The following is a 20,540-nucleotide window of genomic DNA, read 5'->3' as shown; positions in this document are numbered from 1 at the left end:
ATGGGATGACAATCTGCTTTACTTTTAAACTATTATCATGTTGAAATTTAGAGATTATACAATAAGAATATTAATTAGTATGTTGTTTTATTTTTTACCTGTTTCTTTAGATTTTATATTTCAGGACTTAATGTGGAAATAGTAGCGATAAGCCCACATGATATGTAAAATAACAATGTATTTTTATTTAAATATAAGTAGAAGATAAAATCCAAAATAATGAAATCACTCTAAACATGCAAGTAGCACACATTGTTTCGGTTTATAATATTAATACTTGTTATGTGTATAATACCATAAGCATAAAATAGCATGTAATGCAATATTTACAGATAAAAAGTAATTATAATATTAAATGAACACTTCATTAATAGCAGTTATACATGTGGTTTAACAATATTATAATGCGCATTATCTAAATAATTTAACTAATAAGAAAATAGTAAGTAGAAAAACAAAATATTATTTATTTTCTTATCAATGATAGGAATTTGGCACATGAACTTTAGTTATATGAAAAGACCAATTATACATAATATGTATTACTAATATTATTTTTCTTTTCTAATTTGTTGAGCTATTGTGCTGATTGCTTGTGCAAATAAATACTTGGCTTATTTCTATTAAACTAAAATCAATTTAATTAATAATGTGTGAAGAAAGTGTCTTTTGCCACAATGATTACAACTTTAAGTGGAAACTATGTTCTTTTTATGAAAATTTATTTAATATTTATATATTAATACTTTATTAAATTTACTTCTTTTCATAGCTCAAATTCCTTTCACTTAACATTAAATATATGATAACAATTAGACTTTGGATAAAGTATTTTCCTGCTAATTTATTTAAAGTTAATTAGCCAAACAATTTTTTAAATAATTACCTGTCTTGTGTTTCAATATATATCTTACATTGCGCATAGTTTATTTTCCTTAGAAAACTGTAAAAAACTATACTTTTTTGTATATTTTAAGCGAATATAGAAACATGTGAGCCTTAAAAATATCTATTAAGTACTGTAACATTACTTATACTGGTTAGTCTTATTATAAAAATTTTAGTCAACTTAAAGGACGAGTAAAACATATATAATAAGTAAAAAAGGTACATAACATTTTAAGTTGGACTAAAATACTTTTTTAGAGTTAGTACACAAATACTGTTTTTGTTTTATGGCTTTGCTTACAAAAATTCTACCAATTGCAATATTTAATTTTGCTATTTTGATATGTATTTATAAATTGGTTATTTTTTTAAACAAAAAATATTCTAGTTTTTATAAACAAAAATATGTGCAGGTCTTAAATGTTTTTAAATGAAATTATCCCTAATTAGGGGCTAAATATCATTTTCTTTTCAAAACTGTTAAATCTTAGTTAAGTAACTTTATTAGGTAAATATCTTTATAAATAAAAAGTATACCTATGTAATAATGAATAATATGGACAATAATGTTACATAAATGTGTATAAGTACATTTAAACATTACTAAAAAATGTTAAAAATAATTTAAATACCTAGTTAATTAAATATTATACAATTTTATATATTATACTTCTATAAATTCAAAATGGACGGACACATTACTATTTTTATATATCTCAGTATAACTGAATATTTTGAGTGGGTAAAGTGAAAAACTTCGCTAATCCTCCAGGTGGCTTCGTTTTTAAGTGTTCTTCTATGAACTGACAAGGGCAGATAAATTTCTCGCCATGACGTCCGGGCACAGCACTGCTGAGATTCAATCTGTTTTTAACTGCGTGCGATCCCCAACGACCAGCGTATCGTAAATATAGAAGCGCACCTCTCTCCTACGTAGATATTTTTTATAAATTATAATTTGTTATGTGAGCTTATCTAATTACGATAAATTTAAAAATATTGACTTGCCGAACTTAAGCGGTTTGGTCAATCGAGACCGCGCCGCCTGAGCCAGTTGTTGCACGGTGGACAACAGGCACGATTATCTTTGGGTTCTTTGTTCCGCAATATCTCCTCTATGTATTGACAAGGGCACAACGCATTAGCCAAGTGTCTTGGCGCAGCGGGATTTCCGCCGTCCTCGTCTAGTGTCCAATCGAGGCGTCGTCGTAAGAAGTCTTTGCCCCACCGCTGAAGATACCGAAGGAACACTTGCTCTGCCATATCCTGCACATTTATATGCCTTGCTTACCCATTACGTACACCATACACCACTACTATGAAATACCAAACATTGTATAAATAGCATTATATAAATAATATTAGATAATTATTTAGTGGGATTTAATAAGTGCTAAATAAAATAATAATAGTAATAACCTCCTCAGATTAGTTTATATTATTATTTATTAGTGTTCTGAGTGTAATTATTATAGTTTTACTTTGGGAATCATTGTTGGAATTTCTATTTCACTGTAATAAATCGCTAGAAGTAGAAGTACTATCTCATAAGCACATTTAAATAATAAATTAGTCTTAAGGAGATAGAATCATACATAAGTTATATATTAAGCGTAAGTTACAAGTAATAGTGTTTATTTAATATGACAGTTTGACTTTTTGTAATAATAACCAAATGCAGATACTAAAAACTTGGTCTATATTGAATTATGAAGTTACTATTTAAGCTTATTAAATAATAGCAGGAAATAGAAATTCCAAAATTCTAAACAATCCCATAAGCTTAATTAACAGCAAAAATAAATTACTATATATGTTATTAATAAATATATGTTAGATTATGTTTTAAAAGAATATGTTAATTCTGTAGATAAAAAAAAAAAAAAAATAGGAACATATTAGTTAAAAAAACTCTACAATTCTGATAATGAGTAAAATAACCATTCCAGAATTTCATCAACACAAAAAATAACTTAACAACTTAAGGAAGTAAAAATAGGCTGAAGCATTATTTAATATGAAGCTTAATATTTAAAATATATTATTACATGGTTAAAATAGTTAGTAGTTTTAGTTATACAATACATAAAATTTTCAAATAAACAGGTAAGTAAATGCAATTAAAAAGCGTGAGTACTGCAATGTTAAGGATATGGCATGTAAACAAAGTGATAAAGCGGAAACAATACTTAAAATTTTAAATGCACATATTGTAACAATGAAAACAAATATTAAATATTGAATATTTAGATAATACAGCCTGTGAACACTGTGCCACAACTGGTTTTTGGTTTATGTTTTTTTAGACTTGATGTGTAAATGTTTTCTATTAATGAACATGTCAAATATAATTACTATAAATAAAAGTCATCACCATTTAAACATCTGTTAAACTTGATACATGGTCAAGTTATTTTAAAACTTCATATACTAGTATTAAATATAATAATTCATTTATAAAGTTATTTAAAAAAAAACATTATAATTTCAACAAAATCAACATGCATTAAAAATATAAGCAAAATAATAAAAGTCTTTAAAGTTGTAATCATAAATTACCTGTTTCCGAGATAATCTTGTTGACTGACTGCCTTGTATGACAATATCATTAGTTGACACATCTAATCTTCGTTCCCAACCTTGCATTATAGTTTTGCCTTCTTCGCTATCAATAAACTGTTGTAAATGTGCTATGCACGGCCCCGAATCAAAATACATGTAGCAGAGGTTTACTTTATGACATGATATTCTTCCTCTGTCATCTAATGCTAGCAAAAGTTTGTGTTTATTCAACAATTTATTAACACTTGCTAGACATTGCTCTAATCCTTTTGAAAGTTTTAACTTTATCCACATGCAAAGGAAAATGGCCATTGCATTAAGGACAAGCCACATAACTCCAAGTGAGAATAATGTCAGACCAGTTAAGCCCGAAAATAGCAAAGTTAGAAGTACGAGAAATGCTATTGTAATCCAACAAACTAGAACTCTCTTATAGCAAATATTATACATAGTAAAACGAGCATCATTTACAAGAAGTTCCATTGCGTGAACATATTCCTCAACAGTCAACTGTAAAAGATAATTATTTTGTGATTGAATGATCCATTGTGCATGATACTACTTTATAAAGGATTTTAAAAACAAATCATATGAAATTTAATTGTACACTTATATTAGTCAATAATGGCAAATATAAAACTGAAGTCATTTTTAATATACTGTTAAAGCTTATATTGCAGTATATCTATACATGTTTACTGAAGATATATAACTTTATACTAAGTTTAAAAATGTAAGTAGGTAAACATAAAATAAATTATTTTTTAGATATTTCTATGATATCAACAAATTATACTATATTCAATGTTTTGGTAAAACATGTAGTAAATTTAATTGAAATATAAGTAAAAAAATAGCATCTGTTGTACATATTTCATTTTGTGCAATGTTTATTTAATAATTTCATCCTTATTAGCAGTAAAGTTAAAGGTAGGTTTAAACTAATATGTATGTTCGATTTCATATAAATTAATTAGAAAAGAAATATTTATACTTACAGTTAAGCCCTGTGCCATCAGCTCCTCAGGGACAAGTTCTGGACGAAATCTTGCTGTAGTAATCCAGGGCCATTTCGTATTAGTAGGCAACAAGGTCACTATAACGTCGCCATTAGCTGTACATACAAGACATTTACATAGTACATGGTGATATACCTAATGTTTGATTACTATTATTTATTATTTGATAGAACTTACAAAAACCATGGCGGGCATTGATATATTCAACATTTTTCATAACAGCACTTTGCGACAGAGGTTCAATGTTATTTTCGCTGCGATCTAAGTTCACATGTACTGTTTCAGTTTTGAGTACAGCAGGTATAGCAGAATTCGAAGCCGTTGTTTGTCTAATAGTACTAACGGCCGATTCATCCGACACCTTAGATTTTAACTTTAAATCACTTTGTTGTGGAGATTCATCATCAAATTTAACCCAACTTTTTCTATCTTCATCTTTGTTTAAATTACCATTTGTTTCAATAGCTTCGAGTGACTTTTCTTCCGCATTGCTCATTATAACTAAATTTTGGTAAATTTATGTGGATAAAAATGAACACAACAAAAATAGGTAACAAAACGTAATATCAATTATCAGATTGTGTACTTTTTAGTTATTATCACGTCAAATCACAGATGTCAGTCACGAGTCTGCCATTCCACTTTACATTCATTAGGCATTAATGACTACCTGCTAAAATAATGACGTATATATGCATTCATTATTTTATTAATGTGTAATGTACTCAAAGGAATAGTTTAAATAGGACTATTAATGAAAAATGTACATAATGTTTCATATATTAAACGCTAAGATCATAATCATGATTATAACGATGTCATTCAATATGAAATGTATTTTTAATTACATGGCAAGACTGTGTTCATTTTTGACAGTTACATTCTAAGGCTAATATCCTAAGCCTTCCTCAACTGTTCCGATCAATCTCTTTCGTGTCTTCTCCATCCTACGTGACATTGGCGAAATAATCTGTGCCCTGTCGGCACAACTAAAAGCCATTAAACCAAGAATTGAATTGAATCCTAAGCCTTTGAGTTGCGAAATTACCTACGTAAAAGTTAACGTTAAAATACTTGAAAAAATAAATTACAACTACCTCATCTTATGTTTTTGTCTTATTTATGACTTCTTACATAGTTTTTTTTTCCGAACATGTATTTGTTTTTTTTTTAATACGACCATTTTCACGCTTTTAAAATACAGTTACATTCCATACAGTGCCATAGCACTTTATTTGTCTCTAAGTGATGTATTTTTTTTTATTTATTGTTTGATTTTACGTGAACCTGGTGTAGACTAACATTTATTTCTTAAAATGGATACATTATGCGTGCCGTTTATATGAGTCAGGAACTACTACGCGACAATTTCAAAAGAATCTTGCGAATAAAACAAAAATAGAATTTTGAAAATGCGGCTTTAAATGAAAAAAACTTAAATAGAAAAAATATCGAAAAACATAGTCACAGACACAGCTTGGTTATTAAGCTGGTCCATAAATTACAAGGAACCACCTTCGAAAGAGCTGTAATCACCATCAGTAAAAAAACTTTGCAAAAGAGCTAAAGATGTCGTACATCATATAACATTACATCACATACACAAAATTTGATTAAAGACCGTAAGAAATTCTGTCCCATATCGCACCGTAACTGTGAGCCGTGTAGGAGTTCCATCACTACATAGTATAAAACAAAGTCGCTTTCTCTGTCCTTGTATCCTTATGTCTTTAAAACTACGCAACGGATTTTGATGCGGTTTTTTTAATAGATAGTGTCATTCGAAGGGAAGGTTTGTGGCTGTGGTTTGTTTGTTAATAACATAATATTCGACTATGACAATTAAATGAACATAACTACGTTACGGAAGGTGACTCAAATATCTAAATACCTATAAATAAAAGATTCGGCCGAGTATCGCTAACGTGCTCCTCAGAATTTTTCCGTTACTTTGTCATGCCCTATGCTCAGAACCTTACCAAACTTTCACGTAACTACCCTTGAAGTATATCCTTTATAATAAAAAAAGAATTATCAAAATTGGTTGCTACAATTTTGAGTTATTCACCTATTTATCGCGCATATACATAATGCAAATTAAAGACTTATATCGTTTTCATGTGGATACCATCATCACAAATGATCATGGGTCCACACGGGAAGTACTACCTTTCAAACAAAAAAAAATTATTAAAATCGGTCCACCCAGTGAAAAGTTATGAGGTAACAAACATAAAAAAAATACAAACGAATTGATTATCTCCTCCTTTTTGAAGTCGGTTGAAAATGAGAATAGCCGTTATTGTTACGTATAAGTTCCTCATAAGGGATAATTTTACATCCACTAAAATATTAATAAAATACATAAGTTTAATAATTTTTTAATACCTATATATTTTGAAAAGAAACCAATGGATTTTTACTTTAAAGGTTAAAACATTATTTTATATTTGTCATAAAAACTACAAAATTGAATTCAAAGTTAATATTTTATAAACTAGTATTTATTGAATTAATTATGCATAGAAACCGCCAGTAGAACAAAGAATTTTTTTTTCTAACATAAAAAAAATCGATAAATTTGTTCAATCAGTGCCAATAATGAAATCGATAATAAAAACATTGCGTTACCGCAATCACTACATCCACTACCATTTAGCTAGCGTCTAACACCGAATACTAATAAAAATTCTTGGACTTGTATAGATATATAAAATAAGATTAACAACTGTCTCTTTAACTGTAACTACGTAACATATAGTTGATTTCTTAATTATTTTACCGATATTCTAATGAAGAATGTATTTATTATTACCTTGTCTAAACCTAGTACAGGTTTCTTGCTACTGTTTGTAGTGATTTAATCATTGAAATATTATTTTAGTTCATTTTCTTTCTTGTAATTGTTAAAGGTAGTGTCTTTATAAGTAATATTAAAGTAAATTTATATATAATTAAAATCCTATCAATTACTTTGAAAGCCTGGTGCAGCAACTTGTTTATACTATCACCTCTACCTGCCCGAAATGTTGTTTAACCGGTTTCGTTGTTCTCTTGGCCTGCATAGTCCGCAAAATCACTCCCACTAGCCGGTTCGCTCGCCCATCGCACAATGTTTCTACCGTTCATTAAATCTGGTTGTTTTTATAATAATTTATTATGTGATCAGTTATAAAGTTAGTTTACACCAGCTTGTAAATCTTTAATTTAAAGCACTTAAAATTCAATATATGCGTGTTTTTTGCGGTTCTTTTCTTCATGTTAAAGTGTAACCGTTCATCAGAGTTGAAGGACAAATTTTATGCACGACATAGCAAACTATTATGAAAAATTTAATTCATACAAACATGGAATCTTTACCTAAGCAGTTTGTTTTAGCAATGAGAACACTATTCGATATCATGGATGATAAACACACAGGGTATGTAAAGCTAACAGATATTGAAAATCGATGGCGCGATGACCGCACTAAAGGCCTTCCTCGTGGAGTCATTGAAAGCCTTCAAAAGGTGGCTTCTCATGATGGTCTACTAACATTTGAAAGTTTTTGTACTGGCCTCAAAATTTGTCTTCTCAGAAACCAAGTCCAAAATGCGTCTGGTAAAATAAATACAATAAATGAAGGTATTGACAGTGTTGGAATTAATTCTCAAATGAATACGCAAATTCATCGCCCTCCATCGGCCCCAATAATTGATCTAGACAATTCACACAATACCAGAAATTGGAACTTAATGAGAAACACTGCAAATCCCACACACCGAACTACTAGCATGCCACAATTAATTGAAGACAAGGATAATCCGTTACCTGAGCTGTTGCAAACAGGAAAAGGAACTAATGTATCTAAACATGACAATTCTCAATCTCTTAAGATTTATGGCCCTCCAAAGCCTCCGAGACTAGATAAAAATGCAATGGAAAGAAAAGAAACTTCGAGAAGTATTTACAAATCGGCGGAAGCGGCATTAGAGAGTGATGATATAGGAGAACCTAAAATAGATTTTGAAGAGATGACGAGATCCATAGAAGGACAAGACCGTGGCCTCGGCGATGGACGATCTGCTAGTGGAACACAACCAAATCTACGAAAAACTTCTAGGCGACGAGAGCCTCGCCGGCATACCTTACACAACGGTGTAGATTATAATTTATTAAAGAAAATGAAGCAAATTGAACAAGAAAAAGATGTTTTATTACAAGGATTAACCGCTGTTGAGGAAGCACGAGAATGGTACTTAAAACAATTGACAGAAGTTCAAGATAAAATGCGATACGCAGGCAGAATGGGTGCATATGTGGTAATGGATAAATGAATACCGTATTTAATATTATTATATTTTATAATTGAATTGAAAATAATGACAAACAAATTTAACGAGGTTGTTTTTTTGATGTGCGACAAGCTTTTTATTTTGACTTTTTCTTCGTGCTACCCGGATGTAATCTCGCGATCCCTTGTAACATGAATTAATTATCTGAGTGAGATGACGGTTCAGCATCAATCAATAATGAATCATATGGTAAACTGTATATGTATAAGCTTTGCTAACTTTCATGTAGCATTCAAATTTCACATGACATTGCTTGTGTAACAAGCAAACCTATACTTGATTAATGTAATCAGGCTTTATAGAATTAAGTAAATATTTATACATATATGTACGTATATTATACGTATATGCTCTTAATTATTATGAAAAAAAATTTGGAGATTAGCATTTAGTACCAACCGCGTAAAAATTACAAATAGGTATGTTTAATTTGTTGGATACTTACGCTTAGGAAACTTTTTAACCACGATATTGATTTAATTTTCCACTTTTGTTTGTTTAATATTAATATCATATATTGTTACATAAAAACCCTTTTTGAAACTGTATTCGGACGTCTGGAACCAAAACTAGCTCGATAGGTTACGGAACAATGCTCTTTATTTCAATAGTAGCTAGAACGCGTGTATGTTGAACGATTATTACGGGTTCAAACCCTGCCTGGCTTCATAACCACGGAATTTTCATATGCTTAATTTTTATAACCCATCTCGTAATAGGTGGTAAGGAACATCGCGGGAAAAGCTATATCATGTCTAATTTCAAAGAAGTTACGTCACAAGTGTAAAAACTTACCTGCATTCTAGAAGTGTGCTCGTATAAACTCCAACGAGGCCTTATTTTTTTACATGAAGGTTTCGTACCAAGTAAGTCTCGTATCAAGTACCAAGTACAAGTCGTATTATAAACACAAATAAAACACATAATATTTCATTATAGCTAGCCTGGGTTTGAATGAGGAATTTTTAATTACCCTGGCCCTGTCCAGTGGATAAATCAAGTAAATGGGAAACATCGTCAAACATATTATTTGAAACGTGCGAGTGAGCAAACTTAAGATTATAGGAAATCAGTACAAGAAAAATGAGACTAACTAGGTTTTTACTAGACATAGTTAAAACTTCTATAAATATAATAGTTGTTTCTGTTCGAAGCTTGGTCCGCAAATGAGGGAGAACCTTCTGAATTCCAATAATATGTACGCACGACTTACCTATGATCGGCTGAGTAGTTAAAACTAAAATTAAAATTTCACGTAAAATTTACATTATAAGTACCAGTATATTTTATTATTAGATCAGTAGGATTGAGCTGTAACATTTTTTTTTTATGAAAGGTAATTAATTTTTCTTGTTAAAGGAACCATGGAATGAAGCACATCAAGAGCGCTTAGAATTACTACGTGCGCGAATCTTAGAACTAAATCGGCAACTTGGAGCACTGGCCGCTGGGTGGCGCCACGGACCACTCTCATTACACATGAATCTTGCTTTGCCAACAACATTAAACAACTTACCAACACCTAACAATGCAGCTGTTCTACGATCTCAAAATCGAATGCTTGCTGAGGTCTGATAATTTATCTATACATATAATAAAATTGGAGTGTCTGTTGGTAATATTAAAATATCCCTTATTTACTCAATGTATGTGTATGTACATATAATAAAAAACATTTTTTACAATTTTTGTCTGTCTGTGTGTCTATATGTCTGTTTGTTTGTTTGACTAATCTCTAGAATGGTTGGACCGATTTCGATGGGCACTGGCATATAATAAGTAGTTCCTTAGACTACAATTATACTTTTTGTGAAATTCAATGGCATACAAGATTGTAGGCACAGCTAGTTGATCATAAAAGAGAAGTCAATAGAAATCATGGTCATTTCACCAAAAAAGAGTTCTATTTTTTTTATTATATTTTTACTACAGTTTTCATGAATAGTATTTAAGTTATGATGATTTGATGTTTTGGTTATTTACTTATTCTATACCGAATTAAAAATATTCCATTTTATACAAAATGGCGCATAGAAGTTACATTCTACAGAATTACCAAAGATAATTTATAAAGTATAAGCTACTGTAGTAAATATATTGTTTTATATTTAATTTTTAAACTAATACAGATATTTTTTATTGCAGGAAGTCAACCGTAAAAATGAGAGAATATCAGTTTTGGAGAGAGAAAAATCTGCGCTGATAAGAGAACTATTACTACAAAGAAATAGGACAAAATTATTGGATAACTTTACATAATAATTACTGTAAAAATGTTTATATTAATTTGTGATTTCTAAGACTTAAGTGCCATGCATAATATATATTATAAATAAATAAAAAATTAACCAAATTTTCTGTATTACTTTATTTCACTAATCTAATTTGTTACAAATTACATCTAATTTATATTTTTATTATACAAAGAATAATCATATTCCCTAAATGGTACATCATAAGTTAAATATCCTTGATCCCAAGCTTTTTCAATAGCAAGTAATAGTTCTTTATGTTTCTTTTGACAAAGTCCAGTTTTAAAGGCATCCAATATCTGGAACAATTTGTAATTGATAATTAAATACTACCTTATGTGTATACCCAGCAGCTTTTTGATTCAAATGTAATGTAAAAACAATAAACCTGTTTTTTAAGTAATTAGACTTAATATTTGATTGACAGATTGTTCTGTAGTAAACATAATTTCAATAGACTGTGGTCTTATTCAAATTATGTCATTTTTATTTCATCTTTTTTGGCTTACCCCACTGTTATATTAGAATATTAAAGTTAACATCAATGTTTGCAATGTTTCATAATATGCAACCATTACACTATCTACTATTTTTGCTTTACAAAAACTATATTGCAATAGATATACTAATACAATTATAGTAATTACCTATAAAGCTCTTAAAATGCAATTACTAGTCTAATCATATATATATATATATTAATATTTGGCAGAGATTAATGTAAATATTATTTAGAGACATTGACAATGCCACCCGCAGTGTAAATTACATTTTAGCTATTTTTTATCAAGTGTTGGATACTAATAATATCCTTTTTTTCCTACGGGTTCAAGATCAAATCATGAAAATTTGATCTTATTCAGTTCAGTGTTTGGTAAAGAGGTACTTTAGCATTTATGTATTACTACTATAATATAATATTTATATAAATAAAAATTTGTTAAAATGTATATTAAAAAGCAATATGGCCTTAAAAAAAATAGCTGTCATAAGATTTAGATAATTAAAATATATACATTGTACATGTTACTGTGAAACAGAATAAATACTAGGGTAAAACTTAAAAAATTATAATTTAAATTACTCACATGTCCTGTGTATTCTGATATAAATTGCTCAAGTAATTTTGTGTTCCTAGGTTCCAGAACGAGATATTCATCTCGACATATTGGACAAGGATTGCCCGTGGATATAACTCCATTACGTACACATGATCTTCTCGTTTGCTTTGGCGCAACACCACCCCTATGGTTTCGTCTATACAATAACCAGACAGGGTTATCGCCGTAAGTTTGTTTGTACGCTTTACTTTGCAAATATCTTATACTTGTTTCAACAGGAACTGATTTTGTTCGATCTTTTAAAGGATCAATCGTGTTTTGTTGATCATCCGCAGATTCATTAGGTTGGTCTGAATAAAATCGAATATTTCTGGTAGCTCTTATGTCTGACAACGTTACCCTTTTAAAAAGCATACGAACATTTGTCACAAGCGACATATTTTACGCACCCAAAATCTCTGTTTTATAAAATTTAAAGTAATTTATAATATGGAAAAGTTAAATAATTGATTATAGCATGTGTAGTTAGAATTTTCATTTGACAAGATTGTCAATGTCAAATTGAACTTGTCTAATGTGCCCCTCAAAACGTTTGAAATATATATATGATGCTAGGTATTGGAACTAGACGGTACTAAATTAACTATATAAGACTCGATCGAATAAAACGGAAAAGAAAGAAATAGTAGCCAGATACATTTTTAAATATCGAATATATTTAAAAATGTATCTGGCATTAAAATATATTAAAAAAGCCTGATTTGAAAACTTTTAAAGTATTCTAAAACTTAACGAATAATTTACTGACTTTGTATTATACCAACAATATAATTATATACGGTAAATAAAAACAACAATGTAAACTGTATTGTTCCCTTAAAAATGAAGTGCTTTTTTATTTATTATTTATAAATTTACTATGCATTTTTTATCTGTTTAAAAGATTAAAACTCCTTTATTTGTTATAAAAAAAGACAGATATGTCATATGATATTCATCATCGTTAAATTCAAAAAGATTTCAAGTTGTTAATTTGAGAACGTAAAGTGATATTGTATATCTGAATTGCTTGTAAGTTATGAATTTAGTCAATAATCTGTTAAAAATTAATATTATCACTTAAATTCTATTATTACTATAATGGGCTATCGAATATTCCATAAGTAAAATAATTTAAGGCATTTTTACTATTTGACATCCCAATTAAAGCTAAACAGAAACTTCAATTATATGATTGTTCTCAAGGAAAGCGTTAATAGAATGTCCCTATTAGTGCTACACTTGGTATTGTATTAATTTGTGATTTACTTGTAGATTTTTCATTCAAGAAAGTTCATTGTTACAAAGAAAATAAATAAAATAATCATGTCAGATTCTGCAGTTGAAGGTGGAATTATGTAAGTATCTCGTTAATTATAGATTTTCTATATAATATGTTGTTCATTAATTTTAAATTTCAAATATGCAGACTTTAAAATGAATTTGTGAAACTTTTACATTGACTGGGTAAAAAACAGAGTAGAGCCCATTCTTCAAATCAACAATCCGCATGGATTTTTTAGGAGCTTATTATTATTTAATTTTAATGGCTTTTGTAGTTTATTTCTGCCTTTAAATACATAAGTTTGCTTGAAGAAGATATTTATCTTAGAGCTTGTGAGCATTTAAGTACAGATGTGTGATTCACAAGTCCTATGTATAAATTGTTTTATTTTATTTTCATTGTATATGAAAGCTCTATTTAATTTAATATATTATCAAAAAGAACAATTACATATCTATTTGATAGGATTTTTTTTTAATAAAAGGCATTATTCTCCTAAATGTTTGAAATCTCACATTTGTCCCCTACTCCTTTCGGTCACTTAAAAGACATGGTATAATCCCAAGCAAGCATCCCAGAAATTGTTACTAATCTTAAAATATAAATGTAAGTATATTGGATAAAAAAAATAAATTTAGGAATATTCAATTTTGTCATAATTACACATTTTGTTTTAGTCGGATACTGGAATATCACTACCTTTAAAAGCTCTAAAGTGTCTACTGGCTATAGTTAATAGCATGGAATTATTGCTGACATAACAAATATAAATTAGTATATAACTAAACTAGTAAAAATATAATCATAAGCTTACAAAAAATTTTATAACTAAAAAAAAACCGCCTTCAAAAATGAACTAAAAAGAAAAAATAATCAGTTACATCCATATCCAATTTACGATTTTTTCATCACCTCTCAAAGTCGGTGCCTCCTCCTCCTCCTCCTTTTTTTGAATTCGGTTAAAAAAAAATTATGTTGATTTAGTTAAAACTATAATTGCTATTAAAACTCAAATTACTTATGGTGTAAAAAAAATCTCTTTATAAAAAGACATAACAAAAAAATATATATATAAAATTCATCAAAAAAAAAATAACTAATAAAATTGATAAAATTATATTCCATTATTTAATTTAATTATCCAAAACATCTCCACAGTTACTGACGATTTATTAAGTATAATGACGCTATAAGATAGGTCAGTTATGTGCTAATTCATAAAATTTGCTACTAATATTCTTAATAAAATATGGAATAAATCAGTTAATCTATTTCCGTAACAAGCAGCATCCGACTCCGCCCTTCGTGCGATCGCGGTTCGGATCTCTGGTGTGAAATATATTTATCTCTTTTCATCTTATTTGGTACCAAAGAGTAAAACTATTTCATCTACACAATATACGGAGACGCTCGAATATTCCCGATATCATCCCGAAGTGTGCCTGTCCTAATTTCTGTTTTATTCATATGTGCAGTCAAAACTCAAAACAACCACGTTCAACACAACGTCGTTTACGAATTTTGTTGCTCGTAATACATTCGTAATGTTATTGTTGTCATTGTTTATATCTATTATTATTACAATTGACCTGACATATAATAGTTAGTTATCGCTGATTTATCCAGTGAATAATATTGTGGCATAAAAGTGAACGATTTATTAATAGACACCGTGAAGACACAGTGAAATCAGTCGTGTTCTTTTTGTGATATTGTGATTTTATAATTAAAGATTTTATGACGTGTGTGTTTCGTAAAAACATTATTTAATTTGTGGTTCAAATGGCAACTTTACCTCGAATGACTACATCTAAGCATGTTGTTAATAATATATCATCACCCTTTAGGTATGTAAATATGTCATACGGTATATTGTGTTATTTTTTTTTTATAATATACAATTGAGCATATTCATGCAACAGATTTACTATAAGTAATCAGCTAATTGCAGCATTATTACTTATTCACTTATTATTTTATTTGACGAAACAAAAATAATATCTGTCGTTATAAACAATAAAGAGCAAAAACTTGCTTTAATAATTATGCAGTATCTATAGATATATTCTTCTTAATAATTATAATACCGCGCTAAATTACAATAATATATTGGTGTAATAATATGTTATTATGAATATACTTAAATCTTTATTCACGCAAACCTGAATTGACTGTTTCAGAATGATCAATTTTCTAAAAGAATAGTCTAACTTGGCAGCAGTTTGTTTTAATAACATGAATAAATAGGTAAAGACTTCTTCAATTTATTTGCCCTATTATCGAAATCAATTATTTGTTTATGCACTTACTGGAAGTAAAACATTCGTCATAGCGATAACTTATAATAGTAGGTACATTAAACTCGAAGGAATAGTATATAATAATACGTTCGATACAGATTTTAACTTATATCAAATAATTGTTAATATAAGTGTTTTAAAAATATATCGTAATATGTATTTACACCTTGGCGAATAAATGGCAAACAGTAGTATATGCTTTCATAATTTTTATAAACTTTATCATTAGTAGTATCTATTTTAAATTTCCACTATGCATCCTGTGATGTTGACCTAGTATACCTAGTACCTAGTATCTAAAATCTTTTTTATATTTTACGAACACTTATTTGTCCTTTTCTCGAGTTCGCATATTATGTTTAATATTTTCTAACAAGTATTACATTATTAATCCATTTCGATTTTTTTTCTACTCATGAGGCGTATTGTAAGATGTATTTAAAATAACGGAATAAAAATTATAAAGTCTGTGTGAGGATAATAAAACGTCAAGAAACATATTTGAATTGAGTAAACACAAAAGAAATACACTGGAACGATAATGCGCTTTAGATTAGTTGCCACTGTAGAATACTTATTGGTAGTCCTTATTTAGTTCCCCAATTGATATGACGTTTAAAAATATTTTATAAGTTTACATTAAGTAATTTAATAAACAGATCTTTCACTATAATACATTACCTATAGTATATTCCAATGGAAGTAGGAAAAAGCGATTTTATGCGATTTGCTAATAACTAAATATATCGGCACTACTAAGAGTTATATGTCTTTATTTATAATACAACACTATTGCTCTTAAGCACTAATTTCAACTTCAATTTTGTTTCCAAAATCCCGCTATCAGTTTTGTCGTCGCTTATTACGCCAAATTCATAGAATAATTATCTTAGATTAATCAACCCCCTGACCAATGATAACGCATCAATTTCTTTCTCCTCTTACGAAAGGAATAGAGTATAAGTCTAAAATCGTATGTGCAAAATTACTTGATGATTCGTTGAGGAGTTAAGACGTGGAAGCGTTACAAACCAACACACTTGTGCATTTATTAGTTAGGATGTAAAATTAAAAAAAAAATATTTCCTTAGTAAAAAAAAATAATTATATAATTTTGCAGTACAAGCCCTCGAAAATTGCAAGAGATGACACTTCCCTCTCCAGATGGCCATGGTATGAATTTTTCTAATTGACAAACAATCATTTAATTCGTAGAATTACAGTATTTAGTTTTATTGAAACTCCAAAATTTACAGATGTCACTACTGCAAGTGGAATAAGCATGAAACAATATGAAGAACAGCTAAATGGTTTAAGAAAAGAAAACTTTCACCTTAAGTTACGTATATATTTCCTTGAAGAAAAATTGGGTAGCGGCGCACCGCCTGCCGTTCAAGTAAGTTATGAGACAACCATAAAATTATTGTAAAATACAAGTAATCAATTGTTCAACTATGATATCCATATATTTAGATGTTTTACTTTCATCGATCTTCTTACGTAATTTTTTTATATTTTCGTTTAGGGTTTATTGGAACATAATGTACGCCTTCAAGTGGAAGTAGAGGAACTAAGAAGACAACTAACTGATAAACAAGAATTGCTTGCGGCGGCAGCTGAAGCCATCGATGTCTTAGAGAATCAGGTAATAAACATATAACATAATGCCTACCCTTATTTACCATTATTTATTAAAAGGTTTTTGTAACTAAACCATTTATTTTTTCATAAATAGGGGTCGATATCCACTGAAACTGCAGAGGTGTCAGTAAATAACAGTATTACGATGACAAGAAAAGAAAATAATGAACCGATAAAGGTAACTTTCCTTCATTTTTAGTTTAGTATTGATTGAAGCGCAAACCTAAATAACTCACTGATGCAACAATATTTTTACTTTTAATTTTAGGAAACAGGACATCACACCGACCTCGTCGACGAAACATGTCAGTCGGAATCAGCTGGGTAAGTCAATTTATTAAATATTAATTTGATGGGAATAATATGAATTTTGATGCATATTGATGTGTTTTGTCTACTTTTTTTACAACTTCATTATTTTTTAATTCCAGAGATTACTTAGCTGTTACAGTAAATAACGAGGACTTGGTAAGTTAACATTAAATATAAATCGATATGAGATGCTATACTTTCCTAACAATCTATAGGGAACTAACTATAGTTATATCTAAGTTAAGGAATTGTCTATAGGGAAAACAGCCTCTATACTACTGTATATTACAGACATACCTAATATTCATTTCATCACAAGCATGATAGACTGACAGTTATGATTTACACACAAACAGTTTTGTAAAATATAATCCATTACATGTTGCAGGATCAACTGACAAGGTTAAAGAAAGAAAATCACAAGGCGCTACAAATGATTAAAGGATGTATGAAGAAAATTCAACAACAAGACAAGGAAATAAAAAAATTAAAACTGGTACAATCTTTCGTATATTAATTACTTCTCATTTAGAAATATTTTTTCAGTTTATTCTAATAAGACTTTATTGAATAACAGGATAAGGAATTGACATATGCACACGTTAGCGACTCACAGCTGGAAAAATATGAGGAAATATTAAAATGTAAGGATGAGCATATCAAAGATTTGGAAAATAAGGTCAGGCTGCTGCAGACTAGTTTTGACAACGCACAAACTGAGGATTCCGCTGGGTATATTTTTACTGCAGATAAGACAAAATATATAAAAACAAAATTCCTTATAATTTCTAATTTTAATATTATTTTCAGAAACCTTCAACAACTGCTAACAAGACGCTTGCAAGGATTGGCATATTTCCTTGATAAATTGTTGTCGCATAAGTAAGTAATTTTGTTACATGATAAAAACGTATAAATTACTTAAATAAGCTTTACCACCAATTGAAAATTAAAAATTATAAATCCCTTTTATTCAGTCTGGAGCATCAATGCAAAAATAGCATGATAATAATTTAATAAAAAAATTACAGATGTGTTTTGGGCGAGGAAAAGAAAAAGCTAGCCGAAAGTATATTAGAACAAAGCCTAGCTTTACCTGTAGGATTAAAATTAGACGAATCAATGGCTCCGGATGATTTCACAATGGATGAAAGTAATCTAGATATTTCACAATCAATGAGGATAGAAGATTTAACTATGATGTTCGGACATCACTTGATGTGTAGTGATGATAACAACAGATACTCTTTGAGAAAAGCTATACGAAATGTTCCACAAGCTGATGTTATATCGGAATCGGAATGTTGGTCGGAACCCGACAGAAATGTTTCTCTAGCAAGAGTTGGCCTCTGTGATACAGGAGTAGCAGTTAAAGAGTGTATTTCAGATGTAAATAGACACCGATCGCGAAGGTCTAAAGTGTCTTATGGGTCTCAATCTGAAGACAATAAACCCTTAAACGAAAATGCTATACTAGAACAAATCAGCGATATATCTAAGCGCAATCAACAGTTAGAAGAAGAAAAATTAGACTTAAATACAAAATTAGAACTAGCACTGAGACAAATTAATGATCTTACGGTAGAAAACGAAAAAATTAAAGAGGCCCTGGAGTTGGAACAGCAAAATGCTAAAGATGCGAATAAACATTTAGAAACTACGAAACATACTTTATTCGGTTTAGAAACAAGAATCAAAGAAAACGAACAACAGATTACTTACAATATGCAAATGATAGATAAGTTAAGAGCTGAAAAACAAGAATTGGAGGTCACATTTTTAGAAACGGAACGTTCGCTTCGACGGGCAGCAGATGAAGCAACTGTCCAGGCTTCGCAAGCGGCTCTGGAGAGAGCTAGAGCCCAACATGACAGGCTGCGTATTGAGAGAGAATTAGAAGAAACACGCGAAAAGTTGGCTACCGCGTTGGAAAGCAACGCACAATTGGAAATAGAAGTTACGCGGAAAATGGCAATGGAACCTCTTAATAATATTGTTGAAATCCATGATGGAGTTCATTCCGAAGAAGATCGACCGACATCGCCAGATCAAGGAATAGATAGTGATAGACTTTCGAGTCTTGAACAAAATGACGCAGTAAACTTGTCGCCTCGTATGTATCTTGATTTTTTTTATATTTTTATTTCAAGGCGTAATTAAATAAAAATTTTTGATTTTCTATTGCACTAACTCTCTTATATCTATATCTTAAGTTCTTTTTTTTTTTTAAGCATGTGTAACCCTAAAACTATTGGGAATATTAATGTTGTATCATTTTATAGGTTCTTTGTATGAAGAAAATGTTACTCTTAAGCAAAAGTTAGCAAGAACCAAAGCAACGCTAGCAGAAACTCTAACGCAACTTAATGCAGCTAATATGAGAAAAAGAAATGTGCAACGTGCTATTTGCAGAGAAATTCATAAAACACAGGGAGTGTTGCGTAAGGCTCGGGATCAGTTTGAACATAACAATTAATCTTATCTTTCGTGCACTAGATTAAGTCTAGCTAACCGATTGACAATAATTATGTATTAATGAGTTTTTTTATTCTAATAGTATTTTACAACTGATGACTTTTTCTCATGACATTCTTTATAAGTTCATATTCATCTAAATTGATTTGTTAGTGACATAACCGTGTATTTTAAAGTAAAATAAACATTTTATACACAACAAAATCTTTTTAATTTTAATTAATGTAACCTCCTTCTTTTTTCAATAGCAACTAAATATTTATTCAAAATTTAATAGGTACGACACAATTTAGATGTAGCATCGGCGAAATTCGTAAAACTATTCACATCCGAATTAAGTATGCTCTCCCAAATTATCAAAAAATATTTCTT

The 20,540-nt window shown here is 29.5% G+C and overlaps 4 protein-coding genes across 7 annotated transcripts; 2 read left to right on the top strand and 2 right to left on the bottom strand.

Annotated features, from left to right (window-relative positions):
• Positions 1-377: 377 nt before the first annotated feature.
• On the bottom strand, positions 378-5,140 carry LOC124531383. 3 transcript variants are annotated; one of them, XM_047105951.1, is made up of 5 exons: positions 4,647-5,139; positions 4,449-4,564; positions 3,448-3,960; positions 1,897-2,154; positions 378-1,817 (listed from the first exon to the last, which is right to left on the bottom strand). In XM_047105951.1, the coding sequence occupies exons 1-4, from the start codon at positions 4,963-4,965 to the stop codon at positions 1,915-1,917; spliced, it is 1,188 nt and encodes a 395-aa protein (XP_046961907.1). In that variant the 5' UTR covers positions 4,966-5,139; the 3' UTR covers positions 378-1,817; positions 1,897-1,914. The 3 variants fall into 3 exon arrangements, with proteins under 3 accessions (XP_046961907.1, XP_046961909.1, XP_046961908.1); XM_047105952.1 differs by having other exon boundaries at positions 1,687-1,817; positions 1,893-2,154; XM_047105953.1 differs by lacking the exon at positions 1,897-2,154 and having other exon boundaries at positions 4,647-5,140.
• A 2,378-nt stretch (positions 5,141-7,518) lies between these two features.
• Positions 7,519-11,215, top strand: LOC124531382 (suppressor APC domain-containing protein 2). The gene is made up of 3 exons (XM_047105950.1): positions 7,519-8,770; positions 10,163-10,372; positions 10,949-11,215. The coding sequence occupies exons 1-3, from the start codon at positions 7,793-7,795 to the stop codon at positions 11,060-11,062; spliced, it is 1,302 nt and encodes a 433-aa protein (XP_046961906.1). The 5' UTR covers positions 7,519-7,792; the 3' UTR covers positions 11,063-11,215.
• On the bottom strand, positions 11,153-12,680 carry LOC124531385 (28S ribosomal protein S18b, mitochondrial). Its single transcript, XM_047105954.1, has 2 exons — positions 12,144-12,680; positions 11,153-11,354 (listed from the first exon to the last, which is right to left on the bottom strand). The coding sequence occupies exons 1-2, from the start codon at positions 12,552-12,554 to the stop codon at positions 11,205-11,207; spliced, it is 561 nt and encodes a 186-aa protein (XP_046961910.1). The 5' UTR covers positions 12,555-12,680; the 3' UTR covers positions 11,153-11,204.
• A 404-nt stretch (positions 12,681-13,084) lies between these two features.
• On the top strand, positions 13,085-20,362 carry LOC124531305 (centrosomin). 2 transcript variants are annotated; one of them, XM_047105822.1, is made up of 13 exons: positions 13,085-13,187; positions 13,431-13,513; positions 16,861-16,913; positions 16,997-17,136; positions 17,266-17,385; positions 17,476-17,559; positions 17,650-17,705; positions 17,813-17,849; positions 18,082-18,189; positions 18,271-18,425; positions 18,504-18,575; positions 18,725-19,806; positions 19,976-20,362. In XM_047105822.1, exons 2-13 carry the CDS (start codon positions 13,482-13,484, stop codon positions 20,167-20,169), a joined length of 2,133 nt encoding a protein of 710 aa, XP_046961778.1. In that variant the 5' UTR covers positions 13,085-13,187; positions 13,431-13,481; the 3' UTR covers positions 20,170-20,362. The 2 variants fall into 2 exon arrangements, with proteins under 2 accessions (XP_046961778.1, XP_046961777.1); XM_047105821.1 differs by lacking the exons at positions 13,085-13,187; positions 13,431-13,513 and adding an exon at positions 14,886-15,287.
• The last annotated feature ends 178 nt before the right edge of the window (positions 20,363-20,540 follow it).

Source organism: Vanessa cardui, chromosome 7 (genome assembly GCF_905220365.1).
Source record: "Vanessa cardui chromosome 7, ilVanCard2.1, whole genome shotgun sequence".
In the NCBI taxonomy this organism is placed as follows: Eukaryota; Metazoa; Arthropoda; class Insecta; order Lepidoptera; family Nymphalidae; genus Vanessa; species Vanessa cardui.
Note: the sequence above shows the minus strand (reverse complement) of the source record. Positions and strands in the feature narration are given on the sequence as shown.